Consider the following 27,947-nt stretch of genomic DNA (forward strand, 5'->3'; position numbering starts at 1 on the left):
AAGGACAGGAGGCTCTGGCGCCAAGGGGTTTTCCTCATCACCATAGGTCATAGAAAATGAGGACTGTAGCTTTCAATTTCAGTGCTATCTTTTAAGAAGGTGCAAAATGCAGGACCACAAATGTGACCAACTCCATGAGGTAGAGAATACTTTGATAATTTGTTTTTCCAATTCAATTGGTCTAAGACACAGCATTGGCAAACAGGTATAGATAAGACTAGGCCTGGCCTATTTCATCTTGTATTCACCCTCATTTCTGTTCCTTTACATAGTTATGCAGTTTATAATGTTGAAAAAAAATACATCCAGTTAAACCTATGTAGTGTGATTTTTATTCTCCAACAATTCCGGTAGTCTTGTATATTCTGTCTTGTGAAAAAGACATCTAAACATTTTTTGAAGTATATTTCTTTACTTACATGGCTCCATTTATGTGGCCTCAAATATCCTGGTCAGCACATCTTGTAATTGGCTACTATGCAGCTTCTGCCAGAAGACCTGCAGATGCCCTTTTGCAGGTACTTTGTGTAGCGGTGTAGTTGCCACTAGTAACAAACATCCACCATATCAGCCTGCTGCCAGACCTCCATATATCACCTCTGAGACAATGAACAGTCATCTGCTTTGTTTTGTTTTCGTTTATTGGGGAGGTATAACTTGGTTGGGGAAAAGTGTATATGGGATGGTAGTGGTAGAGGGTGCTACATTTGCAAGTCATTTATGTTAGTACTGTCCCTGGTGCTGGTTTAAAAAAAAAACACTAATCTAAAGCTTTAGCTAACTTTAGTAATAACAAATGATTAGTTATTACTACATATATAAACACATTATAGAATCGAAAAAGTATAACTAAAGAAAGTCACCTTTTGTGATAATGTAAACATTTACTTTTTAGTTTCTATGATGTGTATATCTAATTAACATTTCAAGTAATTTATTTGGCATGCTATTTACAAAATGTAGTTTATTTATTATATATACACTGTGATATTGGAGCCGGAGATCATCAGCCAAGCACCTTAGTAAAAGCAAACAGTCCCTTTTACGGTCAAAAACAGGCCAACAGAAAAAACAGCTGGTCCTCCGGAAACAAAAAATGTTGATCAATTGTTGGTACAAATCATAAACGCTCGGCTCACTGCCAGTCACACTTCTACTTTAACAGGGTGTTTGAAATCTCCTGGATGCCTAAGGGGTCCCAAAGAGAAGATCATCAGAGTTTAGCAACCTTGTCTCGGCCAGGTGCTAGCCAACATTGCTCATTTAGTTGTGTTTCTTCTCTACTTCACCTCACAGACTGGCACTGAGTGTTTCCTCCACCTTTTCTGGACTCTGATGCAAATGGGTGAATCCTTTTAGGGTAAAAGTCCCTGTAATGAGGGATGGAAGTTCTTTCTCACCTAAATATCTCTCTGAAAATCCAAATTCGGGTCCCAAATGAGGACTTATCGATCCAGAGGGGACCATAAGACAGTCCTCTTCTTTCCCTTGGGTTCAGACCCACTGATAACAGTTTGGGGTAAAGGGCCAATCACAGCGGTCATTTACCACGTGATCAGCTGTGTCCAATGACAGCTGATCATGGATATAAACACAAGCCGGGTATCTGTGTTTCTTTTCTCACACTGACAGCGCTAGGAGAGAAGAAGGAAGCCAATAGCCGGCTTGTGTTAAAGGGACATCAACACTAATAATTAGGGCACTGATTATCAGTGTGCTGATTATCAATGCAGTCCCAACAGTGCCCACCAGTGCTGCCAATCAGTGACCATCAGTGCTTCCTCATCAGTGCCACCTATCATTGTTGCCTGCCAGTGCCCATCAGTGCCACCTATCAGTGCCACCTATCAGAGCCCATCAGTGCCACCTATCAGTGACCATCAGTGCCACCTATCACGGCAGTCTTATCAGTATCCACCAGTGCTACCTGTTAGTTCCCATCTGTGCCACCTATTAGTGCACATCAGTGCCATCTATCAGTGCCCATCAGTGCCGCCTCATCAGTGCCCATCAGTACAGCCTAATAATGGCCATCAGTGAAGGAGAAAAAGTATGTTTGCCAAATTCTATAACAAACTATGAAAAAAAAATTATTTTTGAAAAGTGTTCAGTCTTTTTTCGTTTGTTTACAAAAAAATTAAAAACCCAGTGGTGATTAAATACAACCAAAAGACTCTACTTGTGTGAAAAAAATGACAACAAAGTCATATGGGTAAAGTGTAGCATGACCGCTCTGAATTGTAAGTCAAATTGTCATTCAAAGTGTGACAGCGCTGAAAGCTGAAAATTGGCCTGAGCAGGAAGGGGGTAAAAGTGCCCAGTAAGCAAGTGGTTAAAGGGACCACAACCCAAACAGTGGGGAAATATAGCTGCCAGCCAAGACCCATCCCTGCCGTCCTGTACAACACTTATCAATTTAATCTCTTCCATATTTTTTTTCCTCCCAAACTTTTAATAATGTTTAGGTATTGAACCTGATAATGTTAATTTGTTATGTTTTCTAATATATTGTCCATACACTGTATCTGATATTATATTTTTATATAATCTTTATCCATATTCTGATGAAAGGCACACAGTAAATGTCCTGAAATGCGTTGGTGATCAATAAATAGATAAAAAAATGTATTGTGTACATAAAAGGTTTACAATATTCTTCCAAGACAAGTCAACACACATTTATATTCTTAATGATCTTTAATAAGATAGCGATATTTGTTAACACAATTTAACACAGATTGATGCAAAATAACATTGCTGCTGTGATTTCTGACTGCAATAAAACCCGGAGGCCAACATAATTCTATTTGGCTCAATTTGGCTCCAGATGAATGCTATTGGCTCCAATCATCTACTCCCCTTTGCGTCCAACAATGAATAGAACAGCTTTATAATCAGTGAGATTGCTGACATTGCGTCTCCTCTGCACTGCATAGTAATCAATGACTAAACCCACCTTACCAAAGGCGTTTTTCACAAACTCCTCATTACATTTAAAACAATGGAACCGTTCTGCTCCAACAAACAAGTACGTCGTATCTATTGCTGCAAAAAGTAACAGTTGGCCTCCGGGTTTTAGCAGCTTTATTGTCTTCTCCAGATTCTTCATGTATTCATCTTCATTTTTACTGATCATTTCCAGTATCCCCACACTGATAACACAATCAGCAAGTGGTAGTAGCACCGGGGAAGATATGTTTTCCTGTTCAAAATCACATTTCAAAATCTGCTTGATGGATGACCTTAGGCGCATTTCTGTCTCCTGAAGTTGATCTCTGAAAGAAGAAAAAAACATAATATGGACATTACAGGAAATATTTCAATATACAGTGATGTGGCGTGATAAGCAATTCTGATAAAATTCAGTTAGACTTTAATTTGACAAGTTAAAATAAAATTGTCATACTAGTGTAGCATTACCCCTGTAGGATTTGCTAATGGCAGGGTTCCCCACTACTACACAGCCAGTCACACAGCATTTCCTTCTTATATCCAGACACAGTGATCAGACCTTTGGCTTGTGTTTTTGTTGTTTTATTAGGGGATGATAACTTAGATGGGGTAAAAGCAGGGCCATCTTAAAAGGGGTTGTAAAGGTTCACGTTTTTACCTTAACCACTTGCCGACCGCCTAACGTAGATATACGTCGGCAGAATGGCACGGGCAGGCAGAATCACGTACCTGTACGTGATCTGCCTCCAGCGGCGGTCGGCATTTGACTGGGAGCGTCGGGAGGCGAGGGGGAGACCATCCGATCGTGGCCCCCCCCTCGCGATCGCTCCCAGCCAATCGGAATCTTCCCCTGACTGTGTGTAGTTTCACACAGGCAGAGGATGTGATGTCATCTCTCCTCGGCTTTGGCAGTTTCCGTCCCAGCGCCGAGGAGAGAAGACATGTAAGTGCACAACACACACACACACACAGTAGAACATGCCAGGCATACTTTACACCCCCGATCCCCCCCCGATCGCCCCCCCCCCCGATCCCCCCCCAATCACCCCCCCCCTGTCACAAACTGACACCAGCAGTATTTTTTTTTTTTTTTCTGATTACTGAATGGTGTCAGTTTGTGACAGTTACAGTGTTAGGGCAGTGAGTATTACCCCCCTTTAGGTCTAGGATACCCCCCTAACCCCCCCTAATAAAGTTTTAACCCCTTGATCACCCCCTGTCACCAGTGTCACTAAGCGATCATTTTTCTGATCGCTGTATTAGTGTCGCTGGTGACGCTAGTTAGGAACGTAAATATTTAGGTTCGCCGTCAGCGTTTTATAGTGACAGGGACCCCCATATACTATCTAATAAATGTTTTAACCCCTTGATTGCCCCCTAGTTAACCCTTTCACCACTGATCACCGTATAAGTGTTACGGGTGACGCTGGTTAGTTCGTTTATTTTTTACAGTGTCAGGGGACCCGCCGTTTATCACCTAATAAAGGTTTAGCCCCTGATCGCCCGGCGCTGATATGCGTCGCCCCAGGCAGCGTCAGATTAGCGCCAGTACCGCTAACACCCACGCACGCAGCATACGCCTCCCTTAGTGGTATAGTATCTGATCGGATCAATATCTGATCCGATCAGATCTATACTAGTGTCCCCAGCAGTTTAGGGTTCCCAAAAACACAGTGTTAGCGGGATCAGCCCAGATACCCGCTAGCACCTGCGTTCTTCCCCTCCGCCCGGCCCAGCCCAAGTGCAGTATCGATCGATCACTGTCACTTACAAAACACTAAACGCATAACTGCAGCGTTCACAGAGTCAGGCCTGATCCCTGCGATCGCTAACAGTTTTCTTGGTAGCGTTTTGGTGAACTGGCAAGCACCAGCCCCAGGCAGCGTCAGGTTAGCGCCAGTACCGCTAACACCCACGCACGCACCATACACCTCCCTTAGTGGTATAGTATCTGATCGGATCAATATCTGATCTGATCAGATCTATACTAGCGTCCCCAGCAGTTTAGGGTTCCCACAAACGCAGTGTTAGCGGGATCAGCCCAGATACCTGCTAGCACCTGCGTTTTGCCCCTCCGCCCGGCCCAGCCCAGCCCACCCAAGTGCAGTATCGATCGATCACTGTCACTTACAAAACACTAAATGCATAACTGCAGCGTTCGCAGAGTCAGGCCTGATCCCTGCGATCGCTAACAGTTTTTTTGGTAGCGTTTTGGTGAACTGGCAAGCACCAGCAGCCTAGTACACCCCGGTCGTAGTCAAACCAGCACTGCAGTAACACTTGGTGACGTGGCGAGTCCCATAAGTGCAGTTCAAGCTGGTGAGGTGGCAAGCACAAGTAGTGTCCCGCTGCCACCAAGAAGACAAACACAGGCCCGTCGTGCCCATAGTGCCCTTCCTGCTGCATTCGCCAATCCTAATTGGGAACCCACCGCTTCTGCAGCGCCCGTACTTCCCCCATTCACATCCCCAACCAAATGCAGTCGGCTGCATGAGAGGCATTTTCTTTATGTCCTCCCGAGTACCCCTACCCAACGAACCCCCCCAAAAAAGATGTTGTGTCTGCAGCAAGCGCGGATATAGGCGTGACACCCGCTATTATTGTCCCTCCTGTCCTGACAATCCTGGTCTTTGCATTGGTGAATGTTTTGAACGCTACCATTCACTAGTTGAGTATTAGCGTAGGGTACAGCATTGCACAGACTAGGCACACTTTCACAGGGTCTCCCAAGATGCCATCGCATTTTGAGAGACCCGAACCTGGAACCGGTTACAGTTATAAAAGTTAGTTACAAAAAAAAGTGTAAAAAAAAAAAAAAAAAAACACAAACAAAAATATAAAATAAAAAAAAAATAGTTGTCGTTTTATTGTTCTCTCTCTCTCTATTCTCTCTCTATTGTTCTGCTCTTTTTTACTGTATTCTATTCTGCAATGTTTTATTGTTGTTATGTTTTATCATGCTTGCTTTTCAGATATGCAATTTTTTATACCTTACCGTTTACTGTGCTTTATTGTTAACCATTTTTTTGTCTTCAGGTACGCCATTCACGACTTTGAGTGGTTATACCAGAATGATGCCTGCAGGTTTAGGTATCATCTTGGTATCATTCTTTTCAGCCAGCGATTGGCTTTCATGTAAAAGCAATCCTAGCAGCTAATTAGCCTCTAGACTGCTTTTACAAGCAGTGGGAGGGAATGCCCCCCCCCCAACGTCTTCCGTGTTTTTCTCTGGCTCTCCTGTCTCAACAGGGAACCTGAGAATGCAGCCGGTGATTCAGCCAGCTGACCATAGAGCTGATCAGAGACCAGAGTGGCTCCAAACATCTCTATGGCCTAAGAAACCGGAAGCTACGAGCATTTTATGACTTAGATTTCGCCGGATGTAAACAGCGCCATTGGGAAATTGGGAAAGCATTTTATCACACCGATCTTGGTGTGGTCAGATGCTTTGAGGGCAGAGGAGAAATCTAGGGTCTAATAGACCCCAATTTTTGCAAAAAAGAGTACCTGTCACTACCTATTGCTATGATAGGGGATATTTACATTCCCTGAGATAACAATAAAAATGATTTAAAAAAAAAAATGAAAGGAACAGTTTAAAAATAAAATAAAAAAATAATAATAATTAAGAAAAAAAAAAAAAGCACCCCTGTCCCCCCTGCTCTCGCGCTAAGGCGAACGCAAGCGTCGGTCTGGCGTCAAATGTAAACAGCAATTGCACCATGCATGTGAGGTATCACCGCGAAGGTCAGATCGAGGGCAGTAATTTTTGCAGTAGACCTCCTCTGTAAATCTAAAGTGGTAACCTGTAAAGGCTTTTAAAGGCTTTTAAAAATGTATTTAGTTTGTCGCCACTGCACGTTTGTGCGCAATTTTAAAGCATGTCATGTTTGGTATCCATGTACTCGGCCTAAGATCATCTTTTTTATTTCATCAAACATTTGGGCAATATAGTGTGTTTTAGTGCATTAAAATTTAAAAAAGTGTGTTTTTTCCCCAAAAAATGCGTTTGAAAAATCGCTGCGCAAATACTGTGTGAAAAAAAAAAATGAAACACCCACCATTTTAATCTGTAGGGCATTTCCTTTAAAAAAATATATAATGTTTGGGGGTTCAAAGTAATTTTCTTGCAAAAAAAAATTATTTTTTTATGTAATCAAAAAGTGTCAGAAAGGGCTTTGTCTTCAAGTGGTTAGAAGAGTGGGTGATGTGTGACATAAGCTTCTAGATGTTGTGCATAAAATGCCAGGACAGTTCAAAACCCCCCCAAATGACCCAATTTTGGAAAGTAGACACCCCAAGCTATTTGCTGAGAGGCATGTCGAGTCCATGGAATATTTTATATTGTGACACAAGTTGCGGGAAAGAGACAATTTTTTATTTTTTTTTGCGCAAAGTTGTCACTAAATGATATATTGCTCAAACATGCCATGGGAATATGTGAAATTACACCCCAAAATACATTCTGCTGCTTCTCCTGAGTACGGGGATACCACATGTGTGAGACTTTTTGGGAGCCTAGCCGCGTACGGGACCCCGAAAACCAAGCACCGCCTTCAGGCTTTCTAAGGCCGTAAATTTTTGATTTCACTCTTCACTGCCTATCACAGTCTCGGAGGCCATGGAATGCCCAGGTGGCAAAAACCCCCCCCAAATGACCCCATTTTGGAAAGTAGACACCCCAAGCTATTTGATGAGAGGTATAGTGAGTATTTTGCAGACCTCACTTTTTGTCACAAAGTTTTGAAAATTGAAAAAAGAAAAAAAAAAATTTTTTTTTCTCGTCTTTCTTTATTTTCAAAAACAAATGAGAGCTGCAAAATACTCACCATGCCTCTCAGCAAATAGCTTGGGGTGTCTACTTTCCAAAATGGGGTCATTTGGGGGGGGTTTGTGCCACCTGGGCATTCCATGGCCTCCGAAACTGTGATAGGTAGTGAGGAGTAAAATCAAAAATGTACGCCCTTAGAAATCCTGAAGGCAGTGATTGGTTTTCGGGGCCCCGTACGCGGCTAGGCTCCCAAAAAGTCCCACACATGTGGTATCCCCATACTCAGGAGAAGCAGCTAAATGTATTTTGGGGTGCAATTCCACATATGCCCATGGCCTGTGTGAGCAATATATCATTTAGTGACAACTTTTTGTAATTTTTTTTTTTTTTTTGTCATTATTCAATCACTTGGGACAAAAAAAATGAATATTCAATGGGCTCAACATGCCTCTCAGCAATTTCCTTGGGGTGTCTACTTTCCAAAATGGGGTCATTTGTGGGGGTTTTGTACTGCCCTGCCATTTTAGCACCTCAAGAAATGACATAGGCAGTCATAAATTAAAGGCTGTGTAAATTCCAGAAAATGTACCCTAGTTTGTAGGCGCTATAACTTTTGCGCAAACCAATAAATATACACTTATTGACATTTTTTCTACCAAAGACATGTGGCCGAATACATTTTGGCCTAAATGTATGACTAAAATTGAGTTTATTGGATTTTTTTTAGAACAAAAAGTAGAAAATATCATTTTTTTTCAAAATTTTCGGTCTTTTTCCGTGTATAGTGCAAAAAATAAAAACGGCAGAGGTGATCAAATACCATCAAAAGAAAGCTCTATTTGTGGGAAGAAAAAGACGCAAATTTCGTTTGGGTACAGCATTGCATGACCGCGCAATTAGCAGTTAAAGCGACGCAGTGCCGAATTGTAAAAAGTGCTCTGGTCAGGAAGGGGGTAAAACCTTCCGGGGCTGAAGTGGTTAATGCATCCTATGCATTAAGGTGAAAAAACATTCGACAATACCGGCCCCCCCAGCCCCCCCAGCCCCCCCATTTTACTTACCTGAGCACGTTCACCTGCTGCGCTCGGCCCCGAATTCCTCTTCGCCGCTCAGCCTGGCCATTGATTGGCTAGAGTGGATGGATTGTAAGCAGCGCACCCATTGGCTCGCGCTGCTGTCAATCACATCCAATGACATGGCGCGCTGGGGGGCGGGGCCGAGTGATACAGTCAGCAGCTATAGCTGCCGGTTGTATCACGGGAGCGTGCCCACAAGAACTAAACACCATGCGAGAGAGCTCGCATGAAGGTGTTTAGTTCTTGCGGGGAGGAGCTGAGACAGCCGCCGAGGGACCCCAGAAGACCAGGTTCGGGGCCACTCTGTGCAAAACGAGCTGCACAGTTGAGGTAAGTATAACATGTTTGTTATTTTATTAAAAAAAAATACCTTTACAGCCCCTTTAATAGCATTATGGGCCCCTGGGCAAAGTAATGCTCTGGGGCCCCTACCAGCTTGCCCCAATTTACGCACCTACTTTCAAGAATTAAAGTATAAATAGTTGATAGAATTAAACATAGATTCATTAGTACTTTCAATAAAATAAATTTTACAAAAAGAAAACATTCCATAAATTAAAGACTAATCAACACAAAGGGCACAGTACAGTGGGGAATGCTGAAGGGCACAGTACAGAAGGGGTCCGGAGGGCACAATACTGGGATCAGGAAGGCACAGTATATGTTCTGGGACGCTTCCCGGGACACGGCCATCTCTGGACAGTTTAGTAAAAAGCATGAATGTCCCAGACAGTTGGCAAATATGATGTAATGTAAGATTATTGCGGGGCCCTATGCACCCGGGGCCCCTGGGCAGTGCCCAGGAGTGCCTTTGCATTAAGATGGCCCTGGTTAAGGGATTATGGGATACCCAACTTGAAAATGTCCAACAATTAAAACCAGGGACAACTTCCTCCCTATTTACAGATTCCTCTTCTTCCTTCCACCTGCACAAACTTGGTTCCATTGTACAGATCCTGCTGGTTCACTCCTCTGGGAACTAACTGTCCCTAGTTAGTTCAGCAATAGCCCATTACAGGCTAGAAACAGTCCCTTGGTAAACTTGCAATGTGGAGTGAACAGCATCTCACATAACCTTCTGCCTCTTTGTAGACACTTGTCCCAGTTCTACTGCTTGCAGAAATGCTAGCTCACCTGGCTGCCACCAGCCCACCTGGCTGCTTTCTCTTCCCACTCTTGTAATGGGATCCTTCCAGGCCAGCCTCCCGAGCTCCAGCCTGAGGTGAAACCCCTCCTGGCAGGGGTCCCTCAAGGGCCACGACAGACTCTCTTCAACACTGCTTGTCCTTCTGCCACTTTACTCCTCTGCTGGCATGGTTCATTAGTTTCCTGCCAGGCCCCCAACCTGGGTATTGGCTATGTACCCCTAAATATTCGAAGCAAACCCTCCCAGCTTTCGCCCACTATCTTTCAGAATGTTCTCCAACATTCTAGAAACAGGGTGGGGGCATCAGAGAGCTGCTATGAATCATCCAGCCCTGGCCTCTAATAACCCTGACCTAGATCCAGTGACTCTGGTTTATCCCTGGGCTAGACTATAGTTTGCCTAATCTCCCTTCTAGTAGCAAACACTGGAGGGTGCTACACTAGGATTTTGAAATTGAATTACATTACAGTCAATAGGAGGTCATATTTTATGTTTAAATTAGGTCATCTGGAGGGCTTGACAAGCTATTGCCACTGAAATAACATGTTTGTGTTTGCTTGTTGTTCCTTGAACTGGTAAGACAATGGGGTTGGTTTACTAAAGGCAAAAAGGTTGTTGACTTTGAAAGTGAAGTTGAACTTTGCAAGGGCATTTTTCCCAGAGCTTAGTGAATGAGGTGATATTTCACTTTGCAAACAATATAAGATCAAGTACAAAGAAAGTGAAAAAAAAATGTTTTACTTGCATGTGATTAGATGATGGAAGTCAGCAGACCTTCACCTTATTCGTTAAGTGCAGGGTAAAATTCCCTTGCAAAGTATAACTTCCCTTGCAATGTCTATTTGTCTTTAGGAAATTAACTTCAAAAAGTGTTATAATAGCACCCTAAAAAACAAAGAGGCAATACGATGTGTGCATTTATTTTAATGTTATTTGATATTTCTTACCAAATAGCGTATAATACATCCAAACACAGTAAATGGCTCTTGCTGTCCCTTTATCACACATCATTTGTTTGGTTGGTCAGCTCCTGTTAAAACGGAATTCCACTCAAAAGTGGAACTTCTGCTTATCCGTCTTCTCCCCCCCTCCATTACCACATTTGGCACCATTTGGGGGGGGGGGGAATGGGAACCTGTTTTTGACAGGTACTGTTTTCCACTTCCAGTAGAGAGGGCCACAGCCCCATCTCTCTGAAGTTCGGCCCCCTACTCCTTTCTCCGCCGCTGGACCAATTAGAAAGCACGGCGCGCTACGCGCATGCGCAGTAGGGACCTGGCTGTGAAGCCAAAAGCCGGGTTCCCTTACCTGAAATGGTGGCGACCACACCCAACAGTCAATCAGAAGATCGCCTGGGGTGCCGACATTGCAGGCTCCCTGGACGGATAAGTGTCCATATATTAAAAGTCAGCAGCTGCAGTATTTGTAGTTTATGACTTTTAATTTTTAAGGGGCCTCCTCTTTAAGTTCATTCTCATAACTGATTATTCTCTGTGATTGTATTTCAATACATTATACCTTCGACTAAATACATTTCTCATTTTTGCAGCCTGCCTAATAGTCCTTTCCTGTGCATGGTATTGCAGCATATTGATGGGCCAAACCTTACAGGGCTACAAGGCTGACTACTCCATAAATAAAAAAACAATACCTGGCACCAGAATTCTTTTTTTATCCTCACAGTAATAGGACGCAACTACTGTCCCTAGCAAGAACAGAGTAATGTGGTGTTCTATCAATGAAGCACAGGACATGTGTTCAATGCTTTTATTTCCATGCTTTCAAACAGGCTTCCTGAGCCAGTGCGAATGGGGGATCATTACTTCAAATAAGCCAAACTGGCTCTAGGTATTGAATCTGCAAAAGCGGCTGGACATGGGAACTTGGATCACAATATGTCAGGTGTCAGCACTCAAGGCTGCAGAGCTCATTTTCAGGATATTCTAGTCCAGGGCAAATCGCCAAGGTCAGAAATAACAACAGTCTTCAATATTCTGGAACTTTGAGCAGCATGACAAACATTGTACTTCCTGGTTTCTCTAATTAAGAGGAAGAAAATTCTAATTCAAATAAACAAGATGGTAGTGTCCTATTTTCCGAAGCAAGGGAGAATGAAATACCATCCTGAAGGAGACCAAGTCAATGAGCGCTGCATTCTGCGCCCTGATTGGGCAAAGCTTTGCCCAATCATGGTGCAGTGTAAGCTGGTTGTTAAGGAGCAGGGCCGGGAAGCCGGCCGCAGTGCACTTAACAACCGATAAGTCATCAGCTGTCAAGGGGGTTTCCCCCGCTGCAAAAAAAAAAAAAGTGGCAGTTAAAACATAAAGAAAAAAACGGTGTGGTCTGGTATGGGTTTGGAGGGGAACCCCACGCCAAATACAGTGGGGACGGAAAGTATTCAGACCCCCTTAAATTTTCCACTCTTTGTTATATTTCAGCCATTTGCTAAAATCATTTAGGTTCATTTTTTTCCTTGTTAATGTACACACAGCACCCCATATTGACAGAAAAATACAGAATTGTTGACTTTTTTGAAGATTTATTAAAAAAGAGAAACTGAAATATCACATGGTCCTAAGTATTCAGACCCTTTGCTCAGTATTTAGTAGAAGCACTCTTTTTTTTTATAATCTTTATTTATCAAACATTTTAACACAAAATTTTTTTATAAAACATATACACATACATACATTTTTCAAAAGTGTGTTGGGTATTACTCACAATTAATATTCAGATCATTTTATATAACCCTATAATCTTTGTTAGCACCATCGACATACATTTCTAAATATAGTTCATTACCCTATCTTTAGTAAGACCCCTCTTTCTGTAACACACTACTATCCCAGTACCCTCAAACCATACTAATCACATACACCCAACCAATCATCTAGTATACCACCATTCAAATGACCAAACAACCACAAAGAGACCCTCCCCTTCAAAGGAATTTCTCCCACCTCCTCCATCTATCTATCATAATATTTGCTCCATCAAAATCCCAATTTTTCATTCCGCTGCAGCGTCGAGGCTCTAAACTCTTCCCACAACCTTCACGTAATTAATCATTTTAGTCCCTCCATTATCATCCTCTCCTCTAAAGATCGCATCATACCCATTTCACATTCCCACTCTTTTATGGAGGGAGCTATTTTATTTTTCAATTTTCTAGCTATAACAGTGCGTGCCGCAGTTAAATAGTACTTTAAAATTCCCATTTTTATATTTTTTATTGATCCAGGGATCATTGACAATATTGCCACATATATATCTGGTTGTATCATTACCCCTGTTGCAGCCCTATATAGTTTAAATACCCTTTCCCAAAATTGAATTGATTGAATTTCTGGACAGAAGTACCAAATATGCAACATTGTGCCTCTTGCTCCTTCGCATTGCCAGCATCTATCTGTATTATCTGAACTTGTTTTGTTCATATCCAGTGGACATTTATACCATCTGGCTAGTATTTTATAATTTTTTTCTTGGTGTCTAGTGGAAATTGATAGTTTATGTGTCAATATAATTGCTTTTTCCCATTTAGCTCTGTGGATAGCTTTCCCTATTTCTTCCTCCCATTTCTTTATGTACTGTAACCCTTCCTCCTTATTCTCTGAAATTAAATATTTATACACCACAGATAGAGTATGTGTAGGTCTATGTTTCTGTAACAATATTTTTTCTAACCCTAAAAATGGTCTATTCAACACGGACTCCTTCATCAGAGATAAAATATATTGTTGGAGTTGCCCATATTGAATCAATTTCTTTCTATGTTCTGCACCAAGGGCCTCCAATGGAGGAAGTTTATTTTCGTCCATTGTTTCCACTATCCTCGTATCATCCTGCCTCTGCTATTTTAGAAAGGTCTTGGCTTTAAATGCAAGTGGGAATTCTGGATTGCTAAAGAGGAGGGTCATCAGGCCTCTCAATGTGGATGCTATCCCCCTTTTTATTAAGTTGTCCCATACTTTCAAGGTTGATATGACCAAGGAGGGCATATCCCCCTCCCGGGGTCTACATTCCCTCTTAATCCAAGGTAATGATTTCAGTTTTATGTCTGTGACTTCTTCCTCCAATTTTACCCATTGTTTGCAGTCCATATTATGGAACCAATCCACGATCCTGGCTATAAATATTGATCAAAGATACAGCGATATATCTGGGAGAGCCAGTCCTACGTCTTTTTTTAATCTATATAGTGTTTTTCTATTTATTCTGGCACTCTTTTATGCCCAGATGAAACTTCCTATAACCTTACGAAGTTGGTTCACTAAGCTTCTTGAAGGATATATGGGTATCGTCTGAAATATATATATATAATTTTGGGCAGTATATCCATTTTTATAATATTTATCCTTCCCATCCAGGAAAAGGTCCCTTTGTCATAAAGTTGTAGTATCTTTGTTATTTTGCGTACTAATGGGAGATTAAGTTAAATTCCTGCATCCTACTCAACTCTCTAGGGATAAAGATTCCAAGGTATCCAATTGCCTCTGCCTGCCATTTAAACGAAAAGTCTTTTTTAGAAGCTCAACCAGAGAATTAGGCAGAGAAATATTTAAAGCCTCAGATTTATTATAATTCACCTTGAAATTACTCAGGTCTCCAAATCTTTTAAATTCTGCTATTAGGTTAGGTATTGTCACCAACGGATTTATGATGTACAATAACAAGTCATCTGCATATACTGACATTTTATACTCTATCTCCCCAACCTTAATGCCTTTAATATCCTTATTATTCCGAATCGCTATTAAAAGGTGTTCCATAACTAATATATATAAGATTGGGGATAATGGACATCCTTGACGAGTTCCATTAGTGATATGTACTATATCCGATATCTCCCCATTTGCCCGTATTCTAGCCACTGGATTATGATAGAGGGCCATTATTTTATCCAGCAGTAGGGGACCAATCCCCCACTGTTTTAATGTCTCCTTGAGAAAGCTCCATCCCACCCTGTCAAATGCTTTTTCGGCATCCACTGCCAGCAGGCAGGATCGGATGGAGCGTCTATGGGCATACTCCACCAGTGTCAATGTTTTAAGCATGTTGTCTCCCGCCTCTCGCCCCTTTATAAATCCCACCTGATTTAAATGTATACATGTTGGTACTATTGGTGTAAGTCTGTTAGCAATAATCTTTGAATACAACTTAATATCAATATTAGTCAAAGAAATTGGTCTATAATTACCGCAGATAGGAGGATCTTTTTCCGGTTTAGGTATAAGTGAGATATATGCCTGTAGACTATGCGGGACAAACGGTTGAGAGGTAGATACTGAGTTAAAAGTTCTCTTGATAATAGGAATTAGAAGTAAAACCATCCGGACCTGGACTTTTCCCTGTCACTAATGAATCGATTACTTTTTGTATTTCTCTCTCTGAAAATTCTTGTTCTAACTGTTCTATTTCTGTTGTTGCTAATAATGGTAATGCTGTATCTTTAATACGCTGATGTATATTTTGTTGAAATCTTTCCGGATCTGTATTTGCTAATTGGTTTGATAATAATAGATTATTATAGAAAGTCTGGAATGCTTTTAAGATACCTTTTGGGTCATATATCATTTCATCATTTTCTGACTTGATTTTAACAATAGATGAAGCACTAACTCGCTGACGTAAAGCTCTTGCCAATAGTTTACCAGGTTTATTGCCATGTTGATAATATAACGTACGGTTTTTATCCCTTATTTGTAGTGTCTGTTCATTAAGTAAGTTTTGTAGTTCTGTTTTCTTTTCTGTTAATTCTAATAATATTTCTCTAAGAGGATTTTGCTTATGCTGAATTTCCAATTTTGGTATCTCTTTCAAAAGTTGGGTCGTTTTATTCCTTTTTACCTTTTTTAGTCTAGCCCCATGCTTTATAAATAGGCCCCGAACTACGCATTTCAACGCTTCCCATTGGATCGATAGGGAGGTGGTGTCGTTTATATGATCTTTAGAGAAGTTTATTATTGCCCTTCTTATTTCTGAAACGCATACCTCATCATATAACAAGTTATCATTTAGTTTCCAAGTACCTCTTGTACCCCTCTCCCTGGAAATATCTATTACCAGAAATATTGGTGCATGATCTGACCATATGGCGCTGCCTATTTCAGAGGAAGAAGTCACAGCTACTCCCAACTGATTCATCAAAAAGAAATCAATTCTATGATAGGTACCATGAACTTTAGAATGGAACGTATAGTCCCTTTCCAGGGGATGAAGCGCCCTCCATATATCAACCAAATGATGCTTAGCCATTATTTCCCTAAATTTTCCCTTTTGTAGCTTGGGTATATGATCCACCCGAAAGTGGGTCTCTTGAAAAAAAACCACATTCACTTTTTGTTTGTGGAAAGAGTACAGAACCTGCGACCTCTTTGCCGCCGAGTTAAAACCTCTGACGTTATACGAGCATATTTTAATTGAGTCCATACGAGAAGAGAAAAATAAGAAAGGAGGGAAAGAAAGAGAGAAAAAAAAAAAAATTTAAACTAACACACACTCACCCCACTCAATCCAAACACGCAAACCTATCTACTCACTATCTATTTGACTCATTTGAGTCTAACCTTACCAAGTACCTTCCCTAAGTTGGGGAATAAGAGGATATCCTCCCAGGATTGAACGTGCCTAGCCCAGGCCATATTGTTATTATTTACAATAAAAAAAAAAAAAAAAAAAAAAGAAGAACCCCTCAAATAAACACCCTACTCCATCTAGCACGTTTATAAACCAAACAACTATATAGTATTAATCCATATACAAAACATTTATGTCTCATATTCCCTTATTGCGAAGTATAGACAATTTAAAAAAAAAAAAAAGAACATTTTTCACTTTTCTTTTCTACCCATCCCTCTTCCCCTGCAAGTACCATGAGGCCAAGCCAGATGACATACTAATATCTTAAGTGTAAAAAAAAAAAAAAGACACAAAACCCACAAATAGACACCCTACCCCACCCAGTGAGTTTATAGACCATTAAACTGTCCAGTGTTCGTACATATATATAGCATTTATGTCCCACATTCCTTTAGTGCAAAATATAGAAAATTATAAAAAACATTTTGCTTTTTCTTCCCTTTTCCCATTCCCCAGCTTATACCATAGGGCCAAACTAAACCACATACTAATACTTTAAGTGTGAAAAAAAAAAAAAAAAAAAAAAACCCACCCCCCCACCCTCACCACACATAGTACTAATCAAATACATAATTATCGCTACCCAACAAACCCCTCGTGTATCAGTAGTGCCAAATGAAATTATTACCCCCTATCAGACCTAGTGAGTTTATGTGACGTATACCAATCTGTTATAATCCTACTCAAACATAAATATCCTTTATCTCTTAGTGCCAAGAACAAAGAAATGTATCCATTACAAAAAACCTCTATTCGGATATAACCTCAAAACAGTTAAATCCTATATATCCTTAGTGAAAAAAAAAAAAAAAAAAAAACACTAACCAAACCTGGTGAAATAATATGCCCTACTTCTCTCTAATATTGGACATAGCAATTTTATCTTATAAATCCTTAATACCAATGATACAACAAAAAATTATCAGTAACATATTTAACTTATAACATATAATCCACCTCGGTCACATAATTATTACTAAAGTGAAAAAAAAAAAAATTAAAAGGAAGTAACCCCTCCCCTCCCCTCCACCACCATTGCTTTCTATCTTCTTTTATATTGTCTCCGGTCCAATCCCTGATATGAATGTGGCCAGTCCAGCAAATTAATCAAAGGTAGTTGCAAAAGTCTAGAAAATTCAGGAAGATCATCAATGTCACGAAAAATAATCCTTTGGCCACCTTGATGAACAATGATCTGGAAGGGAAAACCCCATCTGAATAGGATTTCCCTTTCCCTCAAAATATCCAATAATGGTTTCACTGCCTTTCTTCTTATCAGCGTATATTTTGACAGGTCCTTCAAAAATATAATCTGCGCACCCTCATATTCAAAGTCCCGGTGCCGCCGTGCCGCTGTCATAATACTTTCCTTGACCTGAAAAAAATGTACTCTATAAATCACATCTCTAGGTTTTCCTGAATCATAGACTTTAAGACCTTGGATTCTATGGACTCTGTCGATCTCTATTTTGGTCTCACCTGGACTCTCTAGCAATGAATTGAATATACTTTGGAGAGTTTTCTTAAGGTTCTCTGCATGCACAGTCTCTGGGAGGCCTCTAACTCTTATATTGTTTCGTCTACTTCTATTTTCAAGGTCATCCGTGATATTTATTATGTAACTTAAGTATCGATCGTGTTCTAGCCTTTTCTCTTCTAATAATATACATTTTTGATCCATATTTGCAATTTTAGTGTCCATGTCCATGATCTTGTTTTGTGTGTCAGTCAGAGATGATTTCAATGTTTGTATTTCAGACTTATAAGAAGATTCTAGTCTGTGTATGTATTTATCCATATCTTCTCTAGTTGGTAGAGCTTTTATATACCGTATTTATTGGCGTATAACACGCACTTTTTTCCCCTTAAAATCAGGGGAAAATCGTGGGTGCGTGTTATACGCCGATCCCCTGCGATCCGGAGCTGTCAGATCTTCAAAATCGCCGACTGCGATTTGAAAATGGCGCCGCCGGTGCCGAAATACACAGAGCTGGTCCTCGGCTCTTCTCGGCCACTTTCGGCTTCACTGGAGCGCCGCTCGAACCTAGGCGAGTACACTCGCCTAGGTTCGGATAGCTCCGCTCACAGTCACGCCCATCCCGGGCGGGACTACAATTGGAGCCGAAAGTGAACGAGAGCCGCCGAGAAGAGCCGAGGACCGGCTCTGTGTATTTCAGCGCCGGCGGCGCCATTTTCAGATCGCGGTCGGCGATTTTGGGGAAGGCTGCACTGGGGAAGGCTGCACTGGGGAAGGCTGCACTGACAAGGCTGCACTGGGGAAGGCTGCACTGACAAGGCTGCACTGACAAGGCTGCACTGACATGGCTGCACTGACAAGGCTGCACTGGGGCAAGGCTGCACTGGGGAAGGCTGCACTGACAAGGCTGCACTGGGGAAGGCTGCACTGACAAGGCTGCACTGACAAGGCAGCACTGGGGAAGGCTGCATTGACAAGGCTGCACTGATATGGCTGCACTGGGGCAAGGCTGCACTGTGAAGGCTGCAATGATGGGCATTTAAATGTAAGTTTTTTTCCCTTCAACTTCCCTCCTAAAAATTTTTTTTCCTTAAAATTCCCTCCTAAATTGGGGTGCATGTTATATGCCGGTGCATGTTATACGCCAATAAATATGGTATGTCTGTAGATTCCACATGGAGCCCCCTTCTGCTCCCTCCATATCCATCATAGGATGGTGTGTATACTCACTAGGGCTAATACTTGTTCCATGCTCTACTTCTCTAGCTGGAGATGAAAAATTTAGCTCAGTTAAAGTAGAGCTATTTTGCTGATCCTGTGACTGTTGGAAAAAACCTTTAATATCAGACATTTGTGCCGATGCGGGTTTATGGGGATTCTTATTTGTCCCCCCTGATGATCCCTTTTTGTTTTCTGGGTATGCGTGCTTTTAGGAGGCATATCTTACTTAGGATATTTAGCTATAAGGGAGTATAGCTCTCACCTATATCCCGCTCTTACAGCCCTTATTTCACTGTGTATACAGTCTCTTCTAAAGTTCGTTAAGACACAAATGTTATTCCTTTACCTCATTGACAGAACCAAATCAGGAAACGTTCATCAAATATATATAAGTAAAAGGCGATTTTTACCTTGCCTTTATCCCGCTTCTTGGAGGTTTTGGTGGAATACCCTGTATATGCCCGGGAAGACCACACTATTCCCCGCAGTAGTTATGCAGGCTCCTGAAGAAATCTTACATGGTTCTGCCAGTTTATATGGTATCTTCTCCTCTACTCTCCGTGGGGATTGTTTCTTTCTATAGACGCCGACTCCCTCTCCGCCCGGTCTGTAAGGTCACTCCCCCCCGATTGTTTGACTAAGCGTAGTGGAACTCGATTCATCAGGGCTCGGCGGGACTTGGTTCAGCTCGTGCTTTCCCGGTGAGGTTCGGATCTAGCCGCTCACTCTCACTGCCTCCTCCTTCCGCAGCCACCCGTCCTCATCTTCCGTAGACCCAGCGATGACTTGAGGTAAGTGAAACTCCAACAGTCGCCCTGGCACACCAGGGAATTTCCAAAGTCCGTAGCGCTCTCGTTAAGCTCTACACACGGACCTGAGAGCTGAGACACCCAAAAAAAAAAGCAGCTGGCTTAGGGGATTGTTTGTTAGGCAATGTGCAGTATGGGAGGACCAGGGAGGTCTAGAGAATCATTAAGACTAGTTGCAGCTGATTGCCTGGGCTGGTGGAGCGAACTCACTGCACGTCCATCCTGGTCAGATCCTCCTCCCCCTGGGTTTACATCCACTTTAACAATGGGACTGCGTAGAAGCACTATTTAGATCTAATACAGCCATGAGTCTTTTTGGGAAAGAAGCAACAAGTTTTTCACACACTGGATCCTCTCCAGTTCTGTCAGGTTGGATGGTAAACGTTGGTGGACAGCCATTTTTAGGTCTCTCCAGAGATTCTCAATTGGGTTTAAGTCAGGGCTCTGGCTGGGCCATTCAGGAACAGCCACGGAGTTGTTGTGATGCCACTCTTTTGTTATTTTAGCTGTGTGCTTAGGGTCATTGTCTTGTTGGAAGGTAAACCTTCGGCCCAGTCTGAGGTCCTTAGCACTCTGGAGAAGGTTTTCGTCAAGGATATCCCTGTACTTGGCCGCATTCATCTTTCCCTCGATTGCAACCAGTCGTCCTGTCCCTGCAGCTGAAAAACACCCCCACAGCATGATGCTGCCACCACCATGCTTCACTGTTGGGACTGTATTGGACAGGTGAGAGCAGTGTCTGGTTTTCTCCACACATACCGCTTAGAATTAAGACCAATAAGTTCTATCTTGGTCTCATCAGACCAAAGAATCTTATTTCTCACCACCTTGGAGTCCTTCAGGTGTTTTTTTTTAGCAAACTCCATGCGGGCTTTCATGTGTCTTGCACTGAGGAGAGGCTGCAGTGATGGTTGACTTTCTACAACTTTCTCCCATCTGCCGACTGCATCTCTGGAGCTCAGCCACAGTGATCTTTGGGTTCTTCTTTACCTCTCTCACCAAGGCTCTTCTCCCTCGATAGCTCAGTTTGGCCGGACGGCCAGTTCTAGGAAGGGTTCTGTTCGTCCCAAACGTCTTCCATTTAAGGATTATGGAGGCCACTGTGCTCTTACAAACCTTAAGTACAGCAGAAATTTTTTTGTAACCTTGGCCAGATCTGTGCCTTGCCACAATTCTGTCTCTGAGCTCTTCAGGCAGTCCCTTTGACCTCATGATTCTCATTTGCTCTGACATGCACTGTGAGCTGTAAGGTCTTATATAGACAGGTGTGTGACTTTCCTAATCAAGTCCAATCAGTATAAACAAACACATCTGGACTCAAATGAAGTTGTAGAACCATCTCGAGGATGATCAGAAGAAATGGACAGCACCTGAGTTAAATATATGAGTGTCACAGCAAAGGGTCTGAATACTTAGGACCATGTGATATTTCAGTTTTTCTTTTTTAATAAATCTGCAAAAATGTCAACAATTCTGTGTTTTACTGTCAATATGGGGTGTTGTGTGTACATTAATGAGGAAAAAAATGAACTTAAGTGATTTTATCAAGTGGCTGCAATATAACAAAAAGTGAAAAATTTAAGGGGGTCTGAATACTTTCCGTCCCCACTGTAAGAAAAAAAATGGCATACGGTTCCCCAAAATCCATACTAGACCCTTATCTGGGCATGCAGCCCGGCAGGTCAGGAAACCATACCAGGCCACATGCCCTCAAATGGAGGGTGGGTGCCTTGGGGCCACCCCAAAGCACCTTGCCCCGTGTTGATGGGGACAAGGGCCTCATCCCAACAACTGTGGCCATTGGTTATGGGGGTCTGCAGATGGGGGGGCTTATAAGAATCTGGAAGCCCACTTTAACAAGGGGCCCCCAGATCCTCCCCCATGTGAATGGGTATCAAGTACATAGTAACACTACCCATTCACCAAAAAAGTGTCAAAATGTAATAAAAACAAGTTTTTAACAAATCCCTTATCGCCGACCGCAAAAAATAAATATAAATCGCTATGCCTCCTGGGACGGCCTCCCACCAAATGCTTGCTCTGCACTTTGACATTTTTTATATTGGTAAGGGGTGGGGCCACCTGTCTACATCTTTCAGGGGGCCCTTGTGATATCACAGGCCCAGCATGCACTAGTCCATGAAGTCATAAGAGGGTGGTGACATCGGGTGACGCCAGGTGGCTCCGCCTCTTACCTATAAGAAATGTCAAAGCGCAGAGCAGACATTCAGCAGGAGGCCATCCCAGGAGGCGGGAGTGTTTTTTTTATTTATTTATTGCATCTGAGTGGGGCAGAGGAGGGTATGAAATCTAAGATTATCCGATTTGTCTATATGTGGAGGCTTCAAAAATATGATTGAACAAGTGTAGAAGTTTAAGGATTACATTTTTTAATGTTTTTTAGTTATTGGTGTTCACTTTAAAATATGTAGTACGAAAAAGCTAAAAAAATACGTCTTAAAAGACAGGAGAAAAACTTAGGTGGCGTTGAGATTGTGCCATGATAATAAACCTGCGTACTAAATCCCAATCGTAAAACTCAATCAAAAATTACAAGAAAAGGTCCAAGATTCATAGAAGGAAAAAGGGACAATACACAAATGTTTAACAGAAATATTATGTAAGATACCACATGACATTTGTAGGACTTAACCCCAGTCTCCTAATCACACCTTATATCCCCCAAAAACTTCCCCCCCTTCAAACCCTTCACAAATGACTTGACCAGGTTTTGGAGTAAATGGCCTTGACAGCCTTTTTATTACCAAATTATACAATTAAATAAGTAACATCTTCATAAATAACCATTAAACTTTTAACATACATACACATATATCATATAGGGAAACAACATACCACTGGTCACTGCGAACAACTTCTTTTAAACTTTAGGCCTCCAGTCGGAAACCCCTGACTCGGAGGCGGTGCCCAACCTTCGCAGTGGCCTACCCTTATTAACCCTTCCAGGTTAACCCTCGTAACCTGGAAGTACATAAACAACCCCCATCCTTTCATGGATGGGTACCAGAAACAACCCCCCATCCTTTCCTGGATGGGTACCAGAAACAGCCCCTATCCTTTCCTGGATGGGTACCAGAAACATCCCCCATCCTTTCATGGATGGGTACAAGAAACAACCCCCATCCCGTGGATGGGTACCAGAAACAACCCCCATCCTTTCATGGATGGGTACCAGAAACAACCCCCATCCTTTCATGGATGGGTACCCGAAACAACCCCCATCCCATGGATGGGTACATCATGTTCCATAAATGTAACCTCTATCTTCTCCTTCTCCAGCGACCAAACACTGCCACAGCACGAAAGGGGTAACCCCTTACCCTTGCGTGCGCCCCCACACCCTCAACCCTCGCTGTATACCTTCCTGGAAGGTCCAGTGCCCACAAAAAACATTCACCACATCATTAAGATGTACCCCACAATTACACAGATCCCTCCATGGATCAACCTACAGCTCACTGTGGTGTATAGCCAACCCCCATTTATTGATGAAAAACCAAAACCAGCTCCATCAAACATAACAACTCACCTTTTATTTCACGAATGAGGTCCCACATAAATCTGGCTCCCATACCATTTTTCCCCACATGTAGCAGCAAAAAACATCCGGGGCACTGTACAAACAGGAGAACCTGCGTACTTCCCCCAACACCCTGTTCTCCGCATGCCTGGGACCAATGCACCTGACCTGAGCCACAGCCTGGGATTGCGTAATTGCCTACCGTTCGGCCGAACCTACGCCCATCAGGCCCCCCCAATAAACTAAGGAATAACCAAGTATAACCACCAGGCCCGCCTCCTGACCTGTGAACAAAATACATGACAGCACCAACCACATACAGTATCGATTACAAGTACAATATAACAACAGCCCAATGTACCACTTAACATCTCTCCGAGTCGCACCTACCAATGCACCAGACCGCTTCCTGTCTAAGACACGGCATGAACGCCTCCATGGCTGCCCCCATTCAAAAGACTGACCATAGAAACTTTTTGGGTCATACCCGGCTGCTGACACACATCTCCAGACACCGTTACAGTCTGGAAATGTGATAAGGACGCACCTGTCCTAACGTATTAAAAAGGACTCCTAAACCCCAGGCCGCATGTCCTGACCAAAGAAAGCTAATGCAAATGCTGCCCATAATAAAGCCCATGCAAAACAAGAACGTAGACCTTCTCCAAACTGGCAAACCAAAACCTGTAACATCTTACCGGAGGCGCCTCCCATACCCTTACTTGCACCCATCCTGTACCCTGACACCGTTCGTTTTACCCTAAACTCTTTGGCGTGGTAACGTTGCCCTTGACACGTAAAAAGAAAGGCCAAAACTGCCAACCCGTGGTAAAAGGCAGCTGCTGAGATACCCCGTCAAATACCACGTTAATAACTAAGATAACTGCATAGGCTGCGTAATGACCTTCTGGGGCCATGACAATCCCGTTAATAAAGCAAAACATTCCTGCCATATCATTTGAGTGGGATACCAAGTAGCCATACTCACAAGTTGCTTGATACCCTTTGCTACATACCCCATGTAATGCCTGCTAATGATCCCCAACTCCTGGAACCTGTCCCACTGAAAACGAGACAAAGTGTCAGACAAAATGTAATCACACCCTGATAAGAATACAGCGTAGATTAATGCATCCCTTGTAAACCGCGCAGTACCCAATGTCGCAACAACCTGACCACACCACGTATGTCGTTGTCAGTATATAAACCACCTGCACCCCCCAAATCAACCCAGTTGCCTCAGACCTTCTGGTTGCTGAAGAATTCCCCCTGATTTTCAAGGCCGCTACAATTGGAACAATTCCACCCTTAAAGAGGTTCTGCAAAACCCTGCCTAGTGACCAGCTGGGGGGGGGACCGAGCTGGGCTCCATATTCCAATGAAACAATGCAACAGCCCCCTGGAGCCTGCAGCATGCGTGACTAGCACCAAGTCAAAAATGCTGACGGGACCTAACCGACAAAAGCACGCCCGCTGTACGATTCTAGGAAATCCTGCCTCACCCGCAAGTCCTCCCTGTAATCCTCATTACGGCTAAACGTGAGTAGCAGCCCGTACTCCCGTAGCTGCTGACACCAGCCGAAGGCAAAATAAACCTTACCCATGGGGATTATGCTGCAGCGAGCCCGCTCAGCTACCCAGCAAATATTGTAGTTGACGTAACTGTACCTTGCTACTCTAAAGGTCCCTTGCACCTCGTATATATTGTAACCCACTGGACCAACCCCAACAAACTGATCCATCTAATGCATGCCAGATTCGATACTCAAAACATCCCAGAGTGCCCCTTATAAGAAGGAGCTAAACGTTTTGCAGAAGGCACACTAAATGGAGCAACCCATCAGCGGTAAACGATCCACCTACTGTGCCCCATTCCCTATGCCGCTCATCAGCCGCAAGCTGGCCGGATGTACCGAAATAGTTGAAGAGCCCATACAATGTCTGACTGGGCCAACAATGACCCCTGCCCATACCGCCACACTTGTGCAACCGCTCCATTGAAAGAAGTGTACGTTACCCCACCCTCTTACGGAGCAATTGAATCACTGACCAGACCACCTTACCGACAGGCAGGTGATGAATCAATCCAAGCTTGTTGGGCTCTTTCTGGGGAACCACTTACAGTGGAGAGACCACCCTCCTTGGAAGCGGCCTACTAAAGATGGCTGGCCATGAGCCCTAAAATAACCTCTTTCCCTAGTTTTCTCAAAACCACTGCTGGATGAACCAGGGCCACCCGTAAATTGTCAGCCCCAGGATGGACCTAACATGTGCGCCGCTGCTCGCTTTGAGTATCTACTGAGGAAAGAAAGCATCCTTTCCAACCACCCTGGCGTAGTCCCTCTTGCTACCCAAACCTACGCATGTACTTATTCGCTCTCAAAACCTCTGGACAGTTAAAGGGATCCCACTCGCCTGAACCCATGTGTTTTTACTCGATAGTTTGCCAAATTTTCACTAGCCTGAAACTGATTAGGAGCCCACGACGCTGCCATACAGCTTCATCCCCCGGCTGATGTCCATATGGGCCCAGCGTAGTGACAGCCAGACGACCAACCGCTGCCGAAATTATTCGTCCCGCCTAACCCAAGTACACCGCCATAAATCCAGTGAGCTAACCAACGCCTGTAAGTAATCTAACCGAGCTGAACATTGTTCGGGGTTGTTTTCTTCTATTACGCTCGCCCATATGGCGAATGCCTGTATCTAAGTAGCAGAGGTACGAGGAATCCACCGATACCTACGTTGTTCCTAATCTTCCTCGTTCTATTCTGGCTTCGACCTGGCCAGGTTGAACTTCTACGAATGCCATAACATGACTATCGCTACACATTTACCTTTTGAACATTTTTTGGTATTGCTGTCTGCACATGTGGGGCTCCAGGGGGCCCTCAAAGCAGATGTGTACCACTTTCGCGGAATCCGCCAACCTGACCGAGTCCGCAGTTCTGTCCCCTGTCTTGCCCTGGCTATTCGGAGCTTATTCTGATAAACCGGGAGACTCACCGACCGCCGTGGCCGTCCCTGTGGCTGTCACAGCCGAATCTCCCGCAACCCTGGGGGTGCCCCCTGCTGGAGGTGTGTAATGCGTCACTGCCCATGCCTGCCCAGGACTACTTCCTGTGCCCGGCTCAAAGCACCCTACCACTAACTCACCTAGCCCCCCCATGGATCCTGCCTTGAATACCGTTTCTTCTGCGGCACGGGAGTGGACCTGTCCCTCCCCGGCTCCCGCAAATTATCCCTAAAACTGATGCCCTGGTTGACTACCCTGACCCAACCGACTATACAGTAAAGTATAAAGAAAAGTAAAGAAATAACTCACCAGGCTGCCCAGGCCAGGGCCCACCAGCCGTCACTCCGGGAACCACCGCTGCTGGATTTCCTTGTTCATCGCCACCTTCCGACCCAGACTGTTCACCTTCATGCCTGTCGTTGCCCATTGTCATTCGACCGACTGTAGGCTGCATCACCGATGGACCCGCTCCGTTTGCCGTGGGTCTGTGGCACTGCTCACACTCTGTCCTCCCGTCCCGCCAGACCCGCTCATTGGCCCTCGTGACGGGCACCTGCGCCTCCTGTTGGACCGGGTCCTCGTCACCCGCCTCAGTCTTCGCTCCCCCCACAACCCTGCGCTCTACGTGGCACTTCTTCTGGGCTGCGTGTGACTGTGGGCCGTGCTGGCTGTCTGGCCCCCATCCTGCAGTTTGGTATTCCCTCGCTGGGCCGGCTGGCCACTTTCACTGTACTCCTGTAAAAGCCAGGGGAGCAGAGCCGTACGCTGTACAGGGCTCCCCCCCCGCCGCCTCCCTGCCTCTTTGCCGAGTGCCACTCTCCTCCCTGTAATAGCTACTCTGTCTCCGCTGTGCCCTGGGAGTTGGGGGGTTAACTTATCTCTGCTCCATGCAGCCTGCTCTGTGAGCCTCCAGGGCCTGCAGCTGGGCCAAACCTTACCGGCAGCTGTGCCGCCATGAGGTGCCGCCCCCCCGTCGCCGCTCCGCCGTCAGCCGCTCCAGCTGTGGTCCGGGCACACCGCCTGTATGCTCCCAGTGCGCACCGCCACTCTAAGCTGGGTAGGAAAGCCCTCCATGCCGCCTTACTGCCCTGTAAGGGCTTCCTCCTCCGCTCTGCAACTGACGTCACTTCCCCCTCTCCCTTCCTCTCACAAGCTCGAGTGCGGCCCTCACCCAGCCCCTCCCCCTATTCAATTAAAGGGGGAACACCACTTTCCCTTCTTAAAACGGCAACTGTGCTGTCCAGCACTGTCATGCTGTCCCTGCGCCCATTTCCCTCCTGTCCTTAGCTCTGGGA

General features: G+C 43.8%; 1 protein-coding gene across 1 annotated transcript in view; it reads right to left on the minus strand.

Annotated features, from left to right (window-relative positions):
• Positions 1 to 1,895: 1,895 nt before the first annotated feature.
• LOC141111275 (indolethylamine N-methyltransferase-like) overlaps positions 1,896 to 27,947 on the minus strand; it is an 89,887-nt gene continuing 63,835 nt past the window's right edge. The window contains exon 3 of the mRNA XM_073603420.1: positions 1,896 to 3,275. Coding sequence (XP_073459521.1) covers positions 2,852 to 3,275 — 424 coding nt within the window. The 3' untranslated portion in view covers positions 1,896 to 2,851. The remainder of the gene's footprint in view (positions 3,276 to 27,947) is intronic.

Source organism: Aquarana catesbeiana, linkage group LG10 (assembly GCF_042186555.1).
Source record: "Aquarana catesbeiana isolate 2022-GZ linkage group LG10, ASM4218655v1, whole genome shotgun sequence".
In the NCBI taxonomy this organism is placed as follows: domain Eukaryota; kingdom Metazoa; phylum Chordata; class Amphibia; order Anura; family Ranidae; genus Aquarana; species Aquarana catesbeiana.